The sequence below is a fragment of the Symphalangus syndactylus genome, chromosome 13, assembly GCF_028878055.3.
Source record: "Symphalangus syndactylus isolate Jambi chromosome 13, NHGRI_mSymSyn1-v2.1_pri, whole genome shotgun sequence".
In the NCBI taxonomy this organism is placed as follows: Eukaryota; Metazoa; Chordata; class Mammalia; order Primates; family Hylobatidae; genus Symphalangus; species Symphalangus syndactylus.
The window spans coordinates 84,854,853-84,876,557 of record NC_072435.2 but is presented as its reverse complement, the minus strand read 5'-3'; the positions used below and the strand labels follow the sequence as shown (position 1 = coordinate 84,876,557).

At 36.7% G+C, this 21,705-nt stretch overlaps 1 protein-coding gene and 1 long non-coding RNA gene across 17 annotated transcripts in view; one reads left to right on the top strand and one right to left on the bottom strand.

Moving 5' to 3' along the window:
• Window positions 1-21,705, top strand: part of ATP2B1 (ATPase plasma membrane Ca2+ transporting 1) — a 68,452-nt gene that overhangs the window by 7,227 nt on the left and 39,520 nt on the right. For 6 of the 16 annotated variants that reach the window (XM_063615149.1, XM_055237353.2, XM_055237355.2 and 3 more), the window contains exons 2-6: window positions 6,015-6,212; window positions 13,450-13,704; window positions 13,793-13,918; window positions 18,019-18,159; window positions 20,973-21,011. In XM_063615149.1, the coding sequence (XP_063471219.1) occupies window positions 6,015-6,212; window positions 13,450-13,704; window positions 13,793-13,918; window positions 18,019-18,159; window positions 20,973-21,011 (759 nt within the window). Of the gene's footprint in view, window positions 1-6,014; window positions 6,213-6,423; window positions 6,454-11,144; window positions 11,151-13,449; window positions 13,705-13,792; window positions 13,919-18,018; window positions 18,160-20,972; window positions 21,012-21,705 lie in introns of all 16 variants that reach the window. The other 10 variants (XM_063615150.1, XM_063615147.1, XM_063615153.1 and 7 more) reach the window with 8 other exon arrangements.
• On the bottom strand, window positions 1,525-13,469 carry LOC129459954 (uncharacterized). Its single transcript, XR_008650106.1, has 6 exons — window positions 13,388-13,469; window positions 11,450-11,706; window positions 8,816-8,887; window positions 2,784-3,163; window positions 1,808-1,911; window positions 1,525-1,705 (listed from the first exon to the last, which is right to left on the bottom strand). It is a non-coding gene; the product is annotated as an uncharacterized lncRNA (long non-coding RNA).

Genomic DNA, 21,705 nt, shown 5'->3' with positions numbered 1-21,705 from the left:
TCAGGTCATTCGTTTGCTCCTGCTAATAGTAGGCTGTTAGAATCAGTCATGCCAGTTCTTGAATGTTTTGCTGCTGAGAAACGTCTTGTGCTAGATACCCTAGGTCATTACTCTTAAGTTCAAACTTCCACAGATCCCTCAGGCATGGACACAGTACAGCCAAGTTCTTTGCTAAGGCATAACAAAGGTGACCGTTGTTCCAGTTCCCAATAAGTTTCTCATTTCCATCTAAGAACTTGTCAGCTTGGACTTCAGTGTTTATATCTCTCTCAGCATTTTGGTCACAACCATTTAACCAGTCTTTAAGAAGTTTCCAGACTTTCCCTCATCTCCCTGTCTTCTAAGCCCTCCAAACTCTTCCAGCCTCTGCCTGTTACCCAGCTACAAAGCTGCTTCCACTTTTTAAAGTATCTTTATAGCGGTTTCCCACACCTCAGTACCAGTTTTCTGTGTGTGTTCATTGTTGTGTTGCTATAAAGAAATACTTGAGACTGGGTAATTTATAAAGAAAAGAGATTTAATGGGCTCACAGTTCTGCAGGCTATACAGGTAGCATGGCACTGGCATCTGCCTGGCTTCTAGGGATGTCTCAGAGTGCTTTTACTCATGGCAGAAGGTGAAGCAGGAGCAGGCACGTTACATGATGAGAGCGGGAGTGAGAGAAGGAGGAGTTCCCAGACTCTTAACCAGATCTTGCATGAACCTACTGAGCAAGAACTTTCTTATTACCAAGGGGATGATGCTGAACCATTCAGGAAGGATTCGCCCCCATGATCCAATTACCCCACTAGGCCCTACCTCCAACATTTGGAATCACATTTCAACATGAGATTTGGAAGGGATAAACATCCTTACCATATCACAGACGTACATAGATGTACATGTAATATAAACACATACAGACACACACATACATATGATATATACACAAATACAAAATTTCTAGTACATAATTTGATAAGACTGTAGTATGTGCTGTGTGTTAGCTGTGATTGTCGGTTAAATCTACATCCAACGTTCCAGTAAATCCCCCCCACTGTATTTCCTAAATTGGGACATAATTTTATTAGTCCCCACAATTGGGATGCTACATTTTCTTGTAAAACATTAAGATCTTAATATAAATGACATTTTATTTCATAGTATGTTCTTTTCAAATATAAAGACAGTACTTCTGAGCTATTATCTACTCATAGATCAAATATAGACTTTTATTACTCCAAACAATGATGGAGTCATACCCCAAAAGCATGTAATTCTGAGTTTACTTTTGATGTGTTTTGGTTGTATTTTCTCTTTGTGAAGCTAACTGGGCCATAAGAAGATCAATTCCATGCATGACCTTGGCCTCATTGCCACTACACTACAATTAACTGAGCCAATTAGGCAGAAGAGTTCTCGTTGTATTTTCTTACAAGTTATTCCTAATAATTTGATATCATTTATATTTTTTAAAACTAGGACCAGTAATTTCTTTGCCAGTTCCACCAGCTTAGCTATATCTCATACTTTATTTTCTCCCTCCTTACAGTAGAAGCCTCTTCCTGCATCTGTATTAGACAAACATTGCAGCCCTGAATTCCATGGCCTCTGGCCTCTTCGAAAGCTTACCTGTGGTATTACCCTTCGTCTCCTGTATCATCAGTGTTGTCTTCTCCACTTGATCATTGTCATTAAGTCACTTGACTTAATGTCTGTCACCCTACTTTTAAAAAACAAAATGCAAATAAAACCCATTTGAACTCATCTTCACTGATTTATTTCTGCCCACTGGATCACACTCTTGGAAAAAGTTAGCTATACTTACTGTTGCCACTTGCTCATTCCCACTCTCCGTTCAGCTTTTTCCTAATCAGACTTTCTTCCACGCTATTGCACTGGAATATTCCTTACAAGGTCATCAGCCTCTATCTAGTGAAAGACGGTGTTCCATTCTCTGGTCTGTTACTTATCCTTTTAACATCATTTGTCATAGTCAGCCACATCATCTTTTTAAAACCTCTTTTCGTCTCTGGGCTTCTGTAGTACTACCTGAACATGTTTTGTTTTGTTCACCCCTCCCCTGCCTTCCTTGCGTCCCTCACTAGCTGTTTCTTCTTAGGTGCCTTGGGCTCCTCTTGCCTTATTTGAACATCGGTGTTGGGTGCTCCAATGCTGTAGCCTCAGCCTAGCTCCCTTCTTGTCTACTTTAACTTTCTGAGAGCTCTCACTGGGCTTGTGGCTCCAGAATCATCTGTATATTGATGACTCTGGCTCAGACTTCTCCTTGAGTTCTGAAAATGGATAGCCAGCTATCTACTAGACACCTCCACTTGTTTTGTTTAAATCTATGAAACAGAACCATTAACTCCTCCCTCCCCTTTCCTCCTAATTTTTCAATTCTCAAAATCGCCCGTCTTGGAATATGACTACCATCCACCCACTTAAGTGCTTGAAGACCCCTCCCCTCGCAAAAAAAAACAAAAACATTCTTTCCCTTTCATCCTACATCCAGTCCTTCAGTACGTTGTCTGATCTCCTTCCAAAATACCTGGCAAATCCACTTATCCCCTTCTGCCTCCACTTCTAAAACCCAAATTCAAGCACCATCATCTATACTTTATAAGCAGCAACCTCCCAACTGGTCTTTTTCCTTCACTCTTGCTCTCTTCAATTTCCTTCAGATAGCAATTTATGTGATTTTTCTAAAATGCAGGTTAGTTACCACTACTCTGCTTTAATGGTTTTCATTGCACTTTAAGGTGAGAATGCCATTCTCCTCTCCCTAGCCCTCATGTTCTTACCTTTGGCCACTTTTTCCATTTTGACCCTCTCTTCTTTCCTCCAGGGTCACCGGGTTTTAGCTACAGTGGCTTTGCTTCTGGCTAGTAAATCTTCTAATCTTGTTTTGATCTCTGGGCCTTTGTATTTGCTTTTGCGCTGCTGGGAATGTTCTGCTCGAAAGTCTTCTCACCCTTGACCCCTGGAAGTTCAGGCTGAAGCCAAATGTCAGCTCCTTAGAAAGGGTAATGTAGCCCCACTGAGAGAGTTCTAGTGGCCCTTTTTTATTGTCTTCATTGTACTTGTCGGTAGTTATTTTAATTGTCTACTGTCTGCCTCCAGGATAGTATAAACTTATTGAATGTTCTTGTTCTCACTGACTCCTCAGCATGTAGAACAGTCCCTAGAAGTAGTAAACATTCAGTAAATATCTATTGGGAAACAGACTATTGTTACAAAACTGTTCGTTTTATTGTATTTAGATTGTGTAAGTTTATTATTAATAGAAATTAATTGTCCCCAAAATTGAATTAATAACTATAGTGTTCAGTCAGTTTATAATTTGTGGTCCACTTATTTAACTTAAGAGTTGCCCTGTTTATGATTTATGAACTGTGTATACCTTCTCTTTTGGTTCTTCAAAACAACCTTGTAAGTTTGGCCAACTGATGTTAGTGCCCTCCCTTGACTCCCAAAGAGTTAAGTGACTTGCACAAGATTTCAGTAGGTGAACTGGAACCTAGGTCTTCTACTTCCTATACCAGATAGTTTTATTGGTATAGTGTCCTAGGTGTGTGCTTTTGTGTGTGTTGGTAGTTTAGAGGAATTATAATAGCATTTAAGACCTTTACTTCCCATATTCTTTCCAAGATACGTTTTAAAGCTACCTTTAGCTCTGTGGCTGTTCTTTTCAGTGGTAACATAAAATATTGGTTCCTGTTACAACCAATATAAGTTAAGATTTGGCCAATTATTTTTTCGTGGTGATAATTATCAGGTGTTACAGGTATGTCATATGTATGCAATTAATGGTAGTCTTTATACAGTGTGAGTTAGGCTGATATAACCACTATCTCCATTTTTTTTTTCTTTTTGCTAGTAAGAGCATTCAAACACAAGACAAGACAAACCTACCCATAGACTAATCTCATCTTTATTACTGCAGTCCATTGCTGCTTTGCTTTCCGTTGACTCTGTCTTAAAAACTAGAGCTCTTTGGAAGCTTTCAACTGATAAGTCTTTTTTTTTTCCTTTTTTTTTTCTTTTTTTTTTTTTCAACTGAGAAATCTAAAATACTTTCTGTATTACCCAGTATGGACCCTGTTATAGTTGCTAGTGAGATCATTTTCTGAAATCTTTGAATCTTGTTGAATCCTTCCATGAAGTAAGTAATTACTTTAAAGCTATATGTTCATTTCTCATTATTTATTCTAATAATGTATTTATATTCCCTCTTCTACTCTTTGCCTGCCTGAGCAGTGAGATTAATAGTTAAAGCACTTAAAGCTGAGAGCCTTACAGTAATCTACTGTTTTCCTGTCTTCCTCCTTTGATGTTCTCTTGGAATAGGCTCTTGCCAAAAAAACAAATTGAAGTTAGGTTTAATATGAGAAGTCAAAAATGATATTATCCTGGTTATCTCTGCCTTCTTCTCTAGCACTCTTTTTCTTTCTTTCTTTCTTTTTTTTCGGAAACAGAGTCTTGCTCTGTCCTCCAGGCTGGAGTTCAGTGGCGTGATCTTGGCTCACTGCAACCTCGGCCTCCTGGGTTCAAGTGATTCTCATGCCTCAGCCTCCTGAGTAGCTGGGATTACAGGAACCCACCACCATACCTGGTTAATTTTTGTGTTTTTAGTAGAGACGGGATTTCGCCATGTTGGGCAGGCTGGTCTTGAACTCCCAACCTCAGGTGATCTGCCCGCCTCGGCCTCCCAAAGTGTTGGGATTATAGGCGTGAGCCACTGTGCCTGGCTTCTCTAGCATTCTTAGACTAAGGAAAAATATCATTTGTCACTGCTGTCTGTACTGTTATACTCCCACAATAATGTACATGTGTATACACTTTGCATTAACTAATTGGGATATATCTGGGTTTGACAGGATCAACAAGGTTAAAGACTTACTTGGTAGGGTGAAGGAATGGCAAAATGGATGCTCATCCAACTAGCTCTCTTTTAACCTCCTCATATCTTTCTAATTCCATACTCCAGACAATAAATGTTACATCCTACAGTATACCTCCTACAGTATACCTTTTACCTTAAGTGACAATAGGTACATTCAATAGCACCACCTATTACTTCTAAGAAAGATCATCCTAAGTATCCTGTTATGTGACTTGTGAATCTTTTATCAATCGAAGTATAACAGAGACATTTTAGTAGAGAAGCTTTTAGAGCTTGTGATAGATTAACTTTTCACTGTTACTCAGCAAATGAGAGTAAAAAATCAGACTTTCACAGCTGTCCAGTGTGCAATAACTAAACCAAATATATATGTATGTGTATATATATGTGTGTGTGTGTGTATATATATATATCTTTATATATAAACTTCCCAGTTTTGTGGGGACAATATCCTAAGGTCAGGGAAATGTTTAACTCCAATATGAAAACCATCAGACTGTCATAACAGTTCTGATTGCTAACATCTACAAGATGGTACAAGATAGTACGATCAGAAATAAGCAGTTCTGGCCGGGCATGGTGGCTCACATTTGTAATCCCAGCACTTTGGGAGGCTGAGGCAGGTGCATCACCTTAGGTCAGGAGTTCGAGACCAGCCCGGCCAACATGGTGAAACCCTGTCACTACTAAAAATACAAAAATTAGCCGGGTGTGGTGGCATGCACCTATAGTCCCAGCTACTCAAGAAGCTGAGGTAGGAGAATTGCTTGAATCAGGGAGGCAGAGATTGCAGCGAGCCAAGATTGTGCCACTGCACGCCAGCCTGGGTGACAGAGAAAGACTCTGTCTCAAAAAAACAAACAAGCAAAACAAAAAACAAAACTAAGCAGTTGGGAAAGTGAAAATTCTTAGTCCAGTCCTAACTTATCTACTTAAAGTGTTCTTTTAAAGACCTGCACATGTTTTTCAGTGATTTAAATTCTGTACACTTAAAGCATGAAAGTAAACATTTTGGTAGGGTCTTAGGAATTACAATCTAGAGTGATGAGTTAAGGTATTTTGAATAAAACTGTATATTTTCATTTGTAAGAAGTAAAACTGTTCACTGAAACTTGTTTCTTTTTATTAGGTTTAAGTGGAAACCCTGCAGATTTAGAAAGAAGAGAAGCAGTGTTTGGAAAGAATTTTATACCTCCTAAAAAGCCAAAAACCTTTCTTCAATTAGTATGGGAAGCATTACAAGATGTCACTTTAATTATATTAGAAATTGCAGCCATAGTATCATTGGGCCTTTCTTTTTATCAGCCTCCAGAAGGGGATAATGCACGTAAGTAAATGGGGGGAAAAAAGACATATCTGATGCTAGTTCAGATTAACTAATTCATTTAGTTAATGCACAATAATAATAGCTGGCCAGCATTTATTGATGTTTGCTATGTGCTAGGCTCTGTTCTAAGTACTTTATATTATCTCAGATAACTTTCACAGTAACCCTGTGAATTAGACTGTGTTACTTCCCTTTTTTTTTTTTTTTGGAGACGGAGTCTTGCTCTGTCGCCCAGGCTGGAGTGCAGTGGCGCAATATCTGCTCACTGCAAGCTCCGCCTCCTGGGTTCACGCCATTCTCTTGCCTCAGCCTCCCAAGTAGCTGGGACTACAGGCGACTGCCACTACGCCCGGCTAATTTTTTGTATTTTTTAGTAGAGACAGGGTTTCACCGAGTTAGCCAGGATGGTCTCGATCTCTTGACCTTGTGATCCGCCCGCCTCGGCCTCCCAAAGTGCTGGGATTACAGGCATGAGCCACCGCGCCCGGCCTACTTCCCTTTTACAGTGAGGCACAGAGGTTAAATAACCTATCCATATGTGCTTACTATGTGTCTGGCACAGACCTATGCCATGTATATGACATGGTCTTTGCTATCACAGTTTTTAAGTTTTTTAGAACACTATACTATGAAACAATTCCAGTTTTTAATTTTTGGTTTCTTTTGGAAAATGTCATTATGAAAGCAAAATTCTATTCTCTTCCCAAATTCATTATTTGTCAAGTTCTTAAAGTGTTTTGCTATATACACCATTTGGATAATTTCCTTGCCATTATACTATAGGTTGAACATCCCTAATATGAAAATCCGAAATGCTTTGAAATTCAAAATTTTTGAGTACCAACATGAGGCCACAAGTGGAAAAATTCCACACATAAGTACTTACCACAAATTTTGTCTCATATACAAGACTATTTTTTAAATATTGTATAAAATTACTTTTAGGCTGTGTGTATAAGGTATATATGAAACATAAATTGATATTTAGACTTGGGTCCCATCCCCAAGATATCTGATTTTATGTATATGCACATATTCCCAAATCTGAAAAAATTAAAACATTTTTGGCCCCAAGTATTTCAGAAAACGGATACTCAACCTGTGCAGAGTATCCTAACCAACAGAGAAATACATTATAGCGTGGTAGATTTGCTTTAACTTGTAGCTACCAATGTTTTTTTCTCCTATCTTTCCCTTTCTCTTTTAAATTTCTTTTTCTGCCTTTTAAAAAATTTGTTTAAAATTAATAGTTCTGCTGGTAGATTCTGTAACTGGTAGGAAATCTAGCATGCATTTTGGTTACTATATTTAAGTAGCTATAATATAAAACAAACCAGTAGTATTTTATGTATCAAAAGGCTGATTCACCGAAATATTTTTGTGAAAGCTTCATTCCTATACCCTTTTGAGTTGTGAAGAGATACTTGCTAACTCTAAAAGTTGGGTAAGGTAATTATGTTAGTCTGTTTGCATTGCTGTATAAGAATACCTGAGACTGGCTAACTTATAAGAAAAGGTTCTGCAGGCTGTACAGGAAACGTGGTGCCAGCATCTGCTTCTGGTGAGGGCCTCAGAAAACTTACAGTCATGGCAGAAGGCGAAGCAGGAGCAGGCAGAACACATGGAGAGAGAGGGAGCAAGAGGTGGCCTGGAGGGGCCAGGCTTTTTCAAGGACCAACTCTTGTGTGAACTAGTCACCATGGGGAGGGCACCAAGCCATTCATGAGGGATCCACCCTCATGATCCAAACACCTCCCCTTAGGCCCTGCTTTCAACACTAGGGATCATATTTCAGCATGAGATTTGGAGGGGACAAACATCCAAACTCTATCAATAATTATGTAATTATTTATAAGATGTACCAAGGCTCATGTAAGACTGTATTCTTTCTCTTTAAAGAAATTTGGGCACAGCATAAACCAGTTTATCTGAGATTAATATAGATCAAGGTTTCTTAGAAGCAGCAAGACTGACATTTTGAGCAACAAAATTCTTTGTCGCCATATTCATCCTGCACCCCACCCCCAGGGAGGCAACCAAAAACGTCTCCAGATTTTGCCGTGTGTCCCATAGGGAGCAAAGTTGCCTCTGGTTGAAAATCACTATAGATAAGAAGAGGCTTAGACAATATTCTTGTCAGTGTTGAGCTAAATTATTTTTTAAACTTTTCTCTATTTTTACTAAATAAGTAGTACCTATTTTACTGTTTAAAAAAAATAATGGGGTTGGGCAAAGACAGTCCAAAGGAAATAATATTCACTGGAAATCCCACTTCTTAGAGATTCCTGCTATACCCTTTTATGTATATATCCTTTAAGATTTTAAATATGTATCCGTGTGTCTATGTGTCTATGAGCACTAATATATGTAAAGGTATGATGGTGCATAGATATATGTGTTTATCTGAAAAGGGGAGTCATATCATCTTAAGCAACATACAGCTGAATTTTTGTCAGTTTTCCACCTAGGTAGCTGTCACTATCAAATATTGGGTATTGGTTTTCTAGAATTGAGTTAGCAGATTAATAAAAGCTTTTTACTTTAACATTTTAGTTTTCTTAGAAAACAAAAGAAAAATACTTTGAAGAAGTGGAGTTTATTACCAGCAAAGTCCAAGACAAATCTTTTTGGAATTCAAACTGCTTCCTTTGTAAGATGTAGTGACAGGTCCTTCCCTAAATTTGTTGAAGGAGATACAGGTATTAAAATCCAACTGAGAAGATAATCTAGAGCTGTCGGTGTTGTAAGGCCCTTTTAAAAGAGTCAGAGTTCACTAAAAGTTCTTAATGAAACATATAAAGATTTTTTTGCTCCATGGTGAAAAGTTATTTAGTATTTGCATTTTTTATTTTTATTATATATATAAAATAAAATATGTATATTGAGACATATATATAAAATACATATAGAGAGACAGATATATATATATAAAATAGAGAGAGACTATATATAGAGAGAGAGAGAGACAGAGTCTCGCTCTGTCGCCCAGGCTGGAGTGCAGTGGCGCTATCTTGGCTCACTGCAACCTCCACCTCCAAGGTTCAAGTGATTCTACTGCCTCAGCCTCCTGAGTAGCTGGGACTATAGGCATGCGTCACCATGCCTGGCTAATTTTTGTATTTTTAGTAGACACGGGGTTTCGCCATGTTGGCCAGGCTGGTCTCAAACCCCTGACCTCAGGTGATCTGCCCGCCTTGGCCTCCCAAAGTGCTCAGATTACAGGCGTGAGCCACCGTGCCCAGCCTTGCATTTTTAAAAATAATTTATTAGTACACTACGTGTATCTTTTTGTCTTGTTACATCTCAACACTGAGGTGTGGTAACTTGCTTAAAAGGAATCTATTTGTAAATCTACAGTCATAGAAATCTAAATGATCAAAATATCTTACTAATATTACTTGATGTGAAAATACATGCTATAGCCCAAACCATAAATACATCTATAGTTACTGGTATCTGCACTTAACAGGAGTTCTCAAACTTTTTGGCCTCAAGACCTCTTTAAACTCTTCAAGTATTGAGGACTCCAAAGAGCTTTTGATATGTGAATTATTCCTATAAATATTTAGTATATTCTAAATTAAAATGGAAAAATTTTTGAATATTAATGTGTTCTCACCACAAAAGTAACTATATGAGGTGATGGTTATGTTAACTGATTGTGGTAGTCTTTTCACAGCATATATGTATATCAAAATATTTTGTTGTATACCCTAAATATATGCAGTTTTATCAATCATACTGCAGTAAAGCTGGACAAAATATCTATCAATGCATTTTTAAATAATAATCTATTGTATATTCACATAGATAGCATTTTGATGAAAAGTGTTCCCCCAATAATGAATTTTTAAATGAAATAATGTAAAGAGTGGTGTCATATCTCTTTAATGCCCAGCTTAATTGAAGATAGCTCGGTTCTCCTATCTGCTTCTGTATTTATTATGTCACATTATCACATGCAGTGTAATCTTTGGAAAATTATGTTATACATTAATGAAATATGAGACCAATAATTATGCCTTCAAATTATGAAAATAGGAATCCCCTTCAGGTTTCACGACAGCACTTTGAGAACTACTTCTCTATACTATTAATGTACAAACTTGATACATCACCCAAGGAATAGCTCAACTAGGAGGTTTTAAAATGGAATATTTGCCTTGTGGTAGAGAGTATTGACTGAATTTAGACTGTGTGTGTCTCTCAGTTGAATATATTTACAAGAGAACACCTTTGATAATATAGGTTTTTATTATTATATTTGAGCTTGGACTTTACTGAAAACATTGTTAAAGTTCTTTATATATTTATACATATATATAACTAAGCTGTAGTCATTTTGTAGCTTTGATCCTTTTTCCCCTGTAACTTCTCTAAAAATTTGTAATCATTGTCAGTAGGAAAGGATTTATATTTTGTACTATTTCAAGATTATTTTGGTCTTATCTGTATGATGTAGAGTAGAACTATATATGAAATAAAATATGTCATTAATTTGTTTCAAGTTCTCTTGAAATATTCAGTAGTTTAGTGATGGATATCCATGTCAGATTCAGAGCTGAAAATTGTATAGTTGTCCATCATTCTTTCCCCTCCTTAACCTCTGTTGCATTGGTCTTTAAACTTTTTGGTTATTTACTCTTATCAGGAAAAAAATGAGCACATACCTCCAAATGATGCATTTATTATATTTATAACTATATATAATTTGTATATTTTCAGCATATAGAAAAAATAGAAACTGAAAGTAAAAGATAAAGCTGGGCACAGTGGCTCATACCTGTAATCCCAGCACTTCGGGAGGCTGAGGCGAGAGGCCAGGAGTTCAAGGCCAATCTGGGCAATGTGGCGAGATCCCATCTCTACAGAAAATTTTTAAAATGAGCTGGGTGTGGTGGCATGCGCCTTGTGGTCTAAGCTACTTGGGAGGCTGAGGTAGAAAGATTGCTTGAGCCCAGGCTGTTGAGGCTGCAGTGAGCCACATTGGCACCACTGCACTCCAGCCTGAGCAACAAAGTGAGACTCTGTCTCAAAAAAAAAAAAAAAAAAAAATGAAAATTTAATGTTTGCTTTCTTCTTGTAGCCATAAAACATTATTGTTAACCTGATTTAGGTCTAAGTTTGATTAATTTCAGAAGTTGGCTTTAATGTCTCATAGCTAAAAGAAACACATTATATAAATCCAAGTGGGAAAAGTGTAGTTACTAAATAATACTCATTTTCATGATACCTACCCACCAGTTATGCAAAGGTATTTGTTAAAATATGACTGGTAAATTCCATTGTCTGATGTCAATCTGTTGTTTTTGTATGCTATTGTAAAGTATTGCATTTTTTGTGTAATAAATGACATCAAAACCCAGTAAAATGCTTCACTTGGATAATATGTTAGCTGTGTTTCCAAGTTGGTGAAAGTGGTCAGCATGGTGTTCTATCATCTGATCCTGAGTCCAGAGTTGCTCTAATTCAGAGTTAATCTCCTGTCTTCTGGCTAGAGGGAGGAATGGAGCGGGGAGAGTCATTCTTACAGCCTTGACTGTTAAACAGAATGTAAATCATAAAATCACTTAACTGGTTATTATACATAATGACACATGGTGATTTCTTGAGCTTGAAAATAATTAAAATAGAAATTCTGGTATTTGGGTTGGAGGGGGTTCTGTTGGATTATCCTGCTTGTACCTCACAGTTGAATCCTGCTGGTGGTTCTCAGGATATTTTTTGTAACTGTTCACATCAAGTCTTCCATTTCATCCCCGATTGATCTTAACTTCATTCCCTGTCTTCCCTCCCAGATTGCTTTTTAGTCAGCACCCTCACACCTCAGATTTTTTCTTCAGTCTGTGCTCACCATGCTAGAACATGCTTTAGTCATTTCTAGTGTTATTTATTTACTCATTCTTTTCTTCTCAATAATTCTCTTGCTTTGTCTGTTTAAGAGAACCAATGGCTTTCAGACATTTCAATTCAATTCAAAAAGAAATAACTTCACATAGCAACCCAGAAGCCTGTATTCCTTCATGTGAATTTATAAGTAATCAGCGTTTCAGGAAATAATACTTATCCTTACTACACACATATCCTTTCTGTTTTGTTTTGTTTCATTTTTCAGAATGCTGGTCATGAGCCACTGAATTGATTTTGGACTCACAACTAGATTACAGCCTGAAGTCAAAAAGCACTGTTCTGTTATTCTTCACCATTATTGACTATAGAGTTTTGGCTCATTCTCTCCCCACTCCCCATCTCCCACCCTGCATCCTTTTCTGATCTCTATTCTGCCATTTGTACTGACTTTAATCTCTCCCTGGATTTTTTTTTTCTTAGATTTATATGGCTGGTTCTCTACCAACATTTGGTTTGTAGCTCAAATGTCATGCATACCTCAAAGAGGCCTTCTCTGCTCACTGAACCTCAGTTACCCCTCTTTCTTCATTTAATAACACATCACTATGTTTTTCTTCATGGCACTTGTCGATATGTGAAATTAATTATTTGTGTATTATTATCTGAATTCTTCATACACCGTCCCCAGTCTGAGTATGGATTCCATGAGGAGAGAGAGCTTGTGTGTCTTACTCACTACTGTATTTCTAGCTCCTAAAATAGTGTCTGGCACCTAGCATGTGCTCAAATGGTTGGAATAACAAGTAACACTTTGCTTAACTTTTCATGTTATAAAAGCCAATTTTTGATCACACTTCAGTAAAAATGACACAGTAAATAAGCATGATTCATGGGTTTCACATAATACTAACTTTTCATGTATATCTTATCTATCATATGTAATAATTAATATGGTTAGCCCTTGGTTGAGTGTGAAGAAAGCCTTAGCCACTGCTGTACCTACTTTACCAGTATCCTCACATTTAATCCTCACAATAACTCTGGAATAGCTGGTGGTATCATAATTTGACGATGAAGAAACCAAGTCTCAAAAATTAAGTAACTTGCCTCAGGACTGATATTTCATCTCCTTCAGTGTCCTTACTTCTTAACTGCTTCCCTACCTAGACTGCCTCCCTCTCCTGAGATTGAGAATCACAGAAGCAGGGAACTTGAAAGTGACGTAGAGTTCTTATGGAATGCTTTGAATTTAATAAAGTATTTATTGCTATAGGTAAAATTGATAAAGTAAACATAATTAACACAAAAATATGATTTAGACTTACTATATGTATGTTGTCATCAATTCAGAATCTTTTTGATAAGTATTTTCTTTCTTTCCAAATAGTTTGTGGAGAAGTTTCTGTTGGGGAGGAAGAAGGTGAAGGTGAAACTGGTTGGATTGAAGGAGCTGCAATCCTCTTGTCTGTAGTGTGTGTGGTGTTAGTAACAGCTTTCAATGACTGGAGTAAGGAAAAACAGTTTAGAGGTTTGCAGAGCCGAATTGAACAAGAACAGAAGTTCACTGTCATCAGGGGTGGTCAGGTCATTCAGATACCTGTAGCTGACATTACTGTTGGAGATATTGCTCAAGTGAAATATGGTAAGTAAAAAGAGCAATACACCTGACAATAAACATAAAATTACTGTAATCTTGTTTATAGTTTAGTATATCATGCTTTTTATTTTAGGTGATCTTCTTCCAGCTGACGGCATACTTATTCAAGGCAACGATCTTAAAATTGATGAAAGCTCATTGACTGGTGAATCAGATCATGTTAAAAAGTCTTTAGATAAGGATCCCTTACTTCTGTCAGGTAAAAATTTCTTTTGTATCTTTGAACACTTTCCTCTTTCGCAACTATGTACCATTGTCAGCAAACACCATTTTCCTAAGAGTCAATAATATAAAGACGAATCTGTATTTTATGCTATCTTCTACTGTTGTAATCCTTGGAGACTTTTTTTGGTAAGCTGACAAAAACATTAGAAATCTTTGAATGCAGAGCTATATTTTTCAAATGAGGGACCAGAGTCCAAAAAATCAAGAGATTTGAGATTCAGTATGCATGCTAGTGTAATGATAAAACTGAAATATAGGCCTAATGATACCTCTTGAGTTGGTCTGTTATTCTGTATCATGACCATTTTTAATGCCTATTGAAGTATAAAATTAAAGAATGAATATATGTTTAAAGCAAATTAATGAATTCTCTGTGATGCTCTACAAAGGACAGGTTGTTTTTTCTTGAGAACTGGTAAAATCCTTAAAGTTTTCCTAACCCAACTCCTTTAACTGCTGAAGAATGAGTTTGAGATATAAACTATTTAGTATTATATGACTAACCAAGAGTAGATCTAGCAGTCACACCTCCATCTAGTCAGAACTGAATTTGCAGATGGTTAAGATATGTTCTGGGTTTGGAGAAGGGAAGGATAGGTGAGGATACTGTTTGAAATGGAGGGTGACAGCTTGGGAGGCTCTTGTAGTAACCTCATTGTGATAGCTTGAACTAAGTTGAACTAAGTAAATATGAAATGGAAGGGGTGGTGGGAAAAATTACAAGTTTGCTTCCAAAACACTGAATGAGAGAAAGCTATAGTATCACAAATTGACCCCCAAGTCATATTAATTCTTTTAACTTTTAGGTTCTAAGGTTCCTATTCTTATTTTCCCAGTATTCTATATGGAATTTATGAAATTGTCTATCAGAACTGTACTTGTTGGATTGAATTTATACTAGAGTTTTGGGAAAGCTGAATGTAACCTTCTACATGTAGTCTTCTGTCATTGTCAGGTGTTGATAGATTGCCAACATTTTATACATTGTCAGATGATTGCTGCTGAAACCAGTGTCAAACCTGTGATATCCGCAAGGGTCAGTTAAGTTAGAATCACAACTTTAGAGCAAAACCTAAGTTTAACCATAACTTTTTAAGATTTATAAATGCATGCCAAAAGAAGCTTATTGCAAAGAACCAGACACATTTATATTGGCCAGAAAATCTTATTGCAAAAAAATCAGAGTAATTACATTTATAAACACCATTATAAATAGGATAAAAGTTCCAATTCTAATATAGACTTAATGTTTCATCAAAAAAAAAAATCTTGAGATGTGTATACCTTCAGTATCCTGTGCCACTTAGAACATTCACACCGTTTGGATTTTTCTTTGTATTGGTGTGCTTGTCATTTATACCAAATAGCCAGAAAGAGCTTGGATATATAAATATAATGTATTTAAGTGTAATGTGTTAACTCTTTCTACTTACCTTGCCATGCTTCTAAGGAACTGTAGTTAATGTTAACCAAATAAAATCTATAACCTTTCCAAAGGAGAGGGAAGCTATCTAATCATACCTTACCATCACAGATTCACCAGACCACAATGTGTAACAAACTAAGATAGTCTCCTGTTTGCTATGTATACTGCATGGGCTTTTATGTACATCTCACTTATTTACATAGTGCTTAGCTCTTCAGGTTGATTTCCTCTAACTGAACTTTGGTCCTTTCTGTTTTAACAGAGATGACTGGTAAGCTTTATGTAGACTCAGGTTCCTAACACACCAAGTATACCAGGAGAACTCTATAAATTTTCCACATTTAAGAAAAGACTGAAATAACTTTGTAGAGTCCCTTATCGCAGTATGGGTGGGAAAGTTTTTCTGCATTTATTTCCCTATTCCAAAAATGTACTAAAAAACATGACATGCATTTATTTTTAAATTTACTCTCATGATGCCATCTCTGACTGCTGTTCTTGGCTTCTTAAGTTTAGATTTTTAAAAGCAGTATTCAGTTAGTGGTGGGGATATGACCAAGACTTAAAACTGTTTACTTTGCCTGAGCACATTCACTGCCAACATCTGATTACCTGTGGTAAGGCAAAATAGAACCTAAAAAATTGGAATCTGGAGAAAACCAGAGTTGCTAAAAGAAATAAATTATCTGTTATGCATAATACTTACTGTTTCACTATCTTGAATTATATTTCTTGTTTTCCCTGCACTTTCACTGGCAAAGAAGCTAATAACTAGTGAAATAATCAATATGGATTTTTAAAAGCAAGAAAGCAAAGGCCTAAAAAACAATATTGGATAAGTTACTCAGTAATTAATAGCCAAATATAGTTTCTTAAATACTTGAGTAAGTACATATATTTTATGAGCGTACTTAGCAAATAATCCTTGAGCATAAACTTGGTTCATAAGATTATGGTAGATGCTGCTCCAGAAGATTGTAAATGAGGAAATAAAATACAAATCAATAACTGTAAAGAAGACTTTAGTGTAAAAAAAAAAAGTTGCTTTAAAGCCTGCTTAAAACTAACAAAAAGATTAGAATAGAGGGATTAGAAGCCTTTTAGTGAATAAGGAAAGATATAGAGATGTGGATGTACAAGTTGGAGAACCGTAAGCAAACTTGTCAGCATTATAACTAAAGAAGAATACACTCTTTATCCTCTGACAGAGCTGGACTGAATCTTTGTCTTGACATTTAATAGTTGTATAACCTTCAGGCCGAGCACGGTGACTCGCACCTGTAATTCCAGCACTTTGGGGGCTAAGACGGGAGACAATTATTGAGATCAGCCTGGGCAACACATACCCTGTCTCTACAAAAAAAAAAAAAAAAAAAAAAAAAGTTGTATAACCTTGGGCAAGTTTCTAGAAAATGAGAATAATAATGCCTGCCAACTTGCAAAATCGTTCTGAGGGACATAGAATTTAATCCATGTTCCCATCTCTGATTCCTAGTTTTCTGTAATGAAATTTTATGTTAAGAGTAGCAGATGAGTAAGTTTGTAAGATTGGGTCGTTCTCAAGGTGAGGACTTTGGACTCAATCCAGTAGGCAACAAAGAATCAGAAATTTTTCAGCCATGAGAAGTATATGATGAAATCACATTTTAGGAAGATTAAAACGGATTTCAGGATGAACTGGGAAGACACAGAGACTAGGTAGGGGGCTATTGCAGTTATGAAGGCGGGCTGGAATGAAAGCTTGTGTTAGATAGAGGTTATGAGGTTGGGTGTGGGAAGTGTGACATTGGTTGTTATTGATACGTATGTTGTTTCTTTATAAGCAGTGTTTTTCTCAGAGAAATGTCCCTCATACCTTAGGTTACAATTAATGAGCATTCATTGAACCCCTACAAATTCTAGGCAGTATGCTAAGCACTTGACATTTATAGGTTTATATGAGAAATGTAAATCTCATATTTCTATGAAGTGTACAGACAGGGAACTGAGTTGTTACAATTTACCTAATATTACATGGTAAGTGAGTAGTAGATTGAGCTTTGAACTTGGATATGACTGATTAGAGTTAAAACCTGAAGCACAAGAAATAAGTTTTATTTAATGTCTTACTAAATTTATTTTATTGATCCAGACATGGTGGCTCAAATCTGTAATCCCAACAATTTGGGTGGCCAAGACAGGATGATTGCTTGAGCCCAGGAGTTTGAGACCAGCCTGAGCACTACAGTGAGACCCTGTCTCTAGAAAATTTTTTTTTAAAAATTAGCAGAGTGTAGTGGCGTGTACCTGTGGTCCCAGCTACTCGGGAGGGTTACTTCAGCTGAGGAGATCCAGGCTGTAGTAAGCCATGTTCACACCATTGCACTGCAGCCTGGGTGACAGACCAAGACCCTGCCTTTAAAAAAAAAAAAAAAAATATATATATATATATATATGTATAGATATGTATAGATATATATATAGATATAGATACATATAGATATAGATATATAGATATATAGATATAGATATAGATAGATCTATATCTATCTATAGATATTTTCCTAGATGTTGAGGCTGTTAAAAACAATATTACTGAAATTTGAAATTTGGTGGTAGCAAGGAAATCTATTAGTATTTTTAAAAACAAACTATGTTTTTGGTTATAGGTACTCATGTAATGGAAGGCTCTGGAAGAATGGTAGTTACAGCTGTAGGTGTAAATTCTCAAACTGGAATTATCTTTACCTTACTTGGAGCTGGAGGTGAAGAGGAAGAGAAGAAAGATGAGAAGAAAAAGGAAAAGAAAAGTAAGAATAACAATTTTCTATAATTGGTATTTGGAAATAGGGCAAGTAATTCGTAAGAACTAGTACCTTCTTTCAAGAGATTCTGGTATGAAAAATTCCACAAAAAGTTAAAAGAAGATTTTTCTTTTAGACTTAATAGCATGGGCCTTTAGAGAATACATCAGTCCCCTTTACCATGGCCAGAGAGATTCAGCATCTACTTGAATACTTCCATTGGCATTCTTGCATTTATTCTCTAGGTGTAGAATTTCCCCTGTCATCTGATCAGCAAAATGAATTGAACTCTCACGGCGGATTTTTTCTGCTACTTTAGCAGTAGCTTTATCAGCCATATTATATTTTGGTTTCACTGAGCTTTCTTTTAATCTTCTTCAACTATTCACGTTTCTATTCTACTATACTTAATGTGCTTGGTTTTTGAACACAAGACTAGGACTTCACTTTGACACCTTACATTTCTTTTGTTATATTCAGCCCATCATTAGATATCAAAATCTTTTTAAAATGTTGATCCGTTGTATCTACTGTCCCTCCAAGTGTTCTGTTATCAGCAAACTTGATAATCTTACATACCATTTATCCACAAGGATCTTACAAGAAACTGTTATACACAAGAGACATCTCAGAATCTCCTAGTTAGGGGCATGCCACTTTTAAAAAGCCCTTCCCACCCTGCTTCTAAGTGTCTGCTGTACCACCCTTCCTTCCCACTCAGGATTACCCCTCTGGAGTCTTTTCCCTTTAGGTTGACAACATTTTACGGTGGTTTAGCCACTTAGATTTATTTGATGTTATTTAGGATAGTAAACCCATATTGTTGTTTCTCACATGAATATTTTGAAACATTCTAAAATAACTGCCTGGCTAAAATCCTGGTTTGCTATAACTACAGCAGTGTTTTTAATATTTGAGTGGTTTGTTTTGTTCTTTGAGTTTTGCCGTTAGCTATAAAATCTCTATTTCGAAACAAAAATGTATGTGAAAAATTCTGGATGCAGATCCAGGTGGCAAGCCCCCCCATTCTAGGTTTTTTTTCTATGTCCTCCTTGAAGTAGTTCTCAATGTGCTTCCATAGGTTTCTTAAGGCTGAGTAGAACGCGGTTTGAAAACCAGCACAATAATGATTCTATTTATTGAGTGTTTTACATTCACTATCTCATTAATCCTCACAACTGTACAAAGTAAAGACTATTATTATTTTTTTACTGATGAATAAACTGAGGCTTATGGAGATTATGTAATTTGCTCTAGATCAAAGTGCTAGTAAGTGGCAGGTCACACCCTCTTCTCTGGCTCAAGAGTCTACCCTTTTATGCTGCGCTCCATCCTAATCCACAGGAGTTGAAAGTCACTGAACGCTGAAGGGAAGTTTGCATCCTCACTTTATTCCACAGTGTCTTTTCCAGTAAGCTCCTTTTCCCCCTGATTCTCATACACTGGTTTTATTAATCTAGTCAAGAACATTCCCTGGAAATTAACATCTAATTTGTTGACTCCCTTTTTTTTGTTGTTGTTGTTTTTTTTTTTTTTTAAAAGAACAGGGCAACATTTTTTCTTTTGTGGACCTCCAGCCCTTCTCCCATTCCCTTGACTGCCTTAGCAATTACTCAGAAGCAGTCCAGGGTAATCTGTCTCAGTTCCCTCAGTGGCCTGGACTGTGGCCGTCTGGTCTCTCCAAACTTGAGCTCATTAAAATTAGCTAGGTATTATCTTACTATCTCCTCATCAATCTTGAGCTTCTGTTCCTTCTTGACCATGTTTGTTCCATGTTTTCCGTTTGAAGATAGTTCTCCTCGATAAAGAAGCTAGAAGAATATAGGCTGAATGGTTCTGCTGCTCTTTGGCATTTTTAATATTGTAGTGCCTACTCCAGACAATAGGCCTGTCCCTTCTTTCGTTACTTTATTGCTTCAGATATGCTCAACTTTCTGTGTTTTCCAACTATAAGCTGATTTTGGAGAGCTACCTTACCTGGTAGTCTTACTGGCTTATTCTATACATTCGTATCCTAGTTAGTTTACTAAGTTGCCTCTCCTATCTTTTGTACGTACAATTTTTGTCCTTGCTCTCATCAACACTTTGCTGTGTGCCAGTTGTCTTTTTGGTTTTTGTTTGTTTTTGTTTTTTTGAGACGGAGTCTCACTCTATCTCCCAGGCTGGAGTGCAATGGCATGATCTTGGCTCACTGCAACCTCCGCCTTCCGGGTTCAAGCAACTCTCCCACCTCAACCTCCTGACTAGCTGGGACTACAGGTGCATGCCACCACACCCGGCTAATTTTTTATTTTTAGTAGAGACGAGGTTTCACCATGTTAGCCAGGCTGGTCTTGAACCCCCGACCTCAGATGATCCACCTGCCTTGGCCTCCCAAAGTTCTGGGATTACAGGCATGAGCCACCACACCCGGCTGCCCATTGTCTTTTTATAACATCCCTTCCTCCTCTCTCTTCATCTCTGCCCTTCTTTCTCCCTCTCCACCTCTGCCCTTTTCTGCTTTCTTAGGGTTATATTTGTATTTAGTTTTAAAACCTTTTGTATCATATTTAGGTTTATTACAGCTTATAAAATAGTGAAGTCTTATGGAAAAATAAAACAAATATAGACACCCTAAATTATTTTGCGGTATTCTCCCATAGGTAAGACTTAGGGAGTGATTGACCCAGCAGGTCATCACAAGTCAAATGTTTTCTAATCTGTAGACACACACACCATTGTGTAACAACTGTTATAGAAATGTGAACTACTTCTGCATAATTTAGCATGGCTGTATTCATTTCTTTTGGAAAGCTTTAATTCCCATTTTGTTCCTACAGATAAGAAACAAGATGGAGCTATTGAGAATCGCAACAAAGGTAAATTTAGGAGGACAAAAGTATAGTGAGCTTGTTTTCATTATATCCAGAAATCTACTGTATACCATATTTATTCAAAAGTAAGATACACGTGGCAGGGAAAATCAACAATATATGTTATCTTGGGTTAACCTTTCTTCCTGCTGGTGTCTTAGTCATGTTGTCACTACAATGTTAGTAAGATTTTAAGTACGATTTGTGGTACATGTTGAGTATCCCTTATCCGAAATGCTTGGGACCAGAAGTGTTTCAGATTTCAGGGGTTTTTTTTGTTTGTTTGTTTTTTCGGATTTTAGAATATTTGCATGTACATAATGAGATATCTTGGGGATGAGACCCAACTCCAAACACGAAATTTATTTATACATTGCCATATATACCTTCTACACATTGCCTGATGGTAATTTTGTACAACATTTTTAATAATTTTGTGCATGAAATAGAGTTTTGACTATTCCCCATCATAGGAGATCAGGTGTGGAATTTTCCACTTGTGTCATGTCAGTGCTCAAAAAGTTTCAGATTTTGGGGTATTTTAGATTTTCGGATTAGGGTAAATTTATGTAGATTAACTTTCAACTTAAGTATTTCAAGTATTTGAACACTGGTTATTAAATAGTAGCAAAAATGCATAAGAAACAAAATATATAGCATAAATGTTACTGCATTTATTTAAGAGTCATATATGCATATT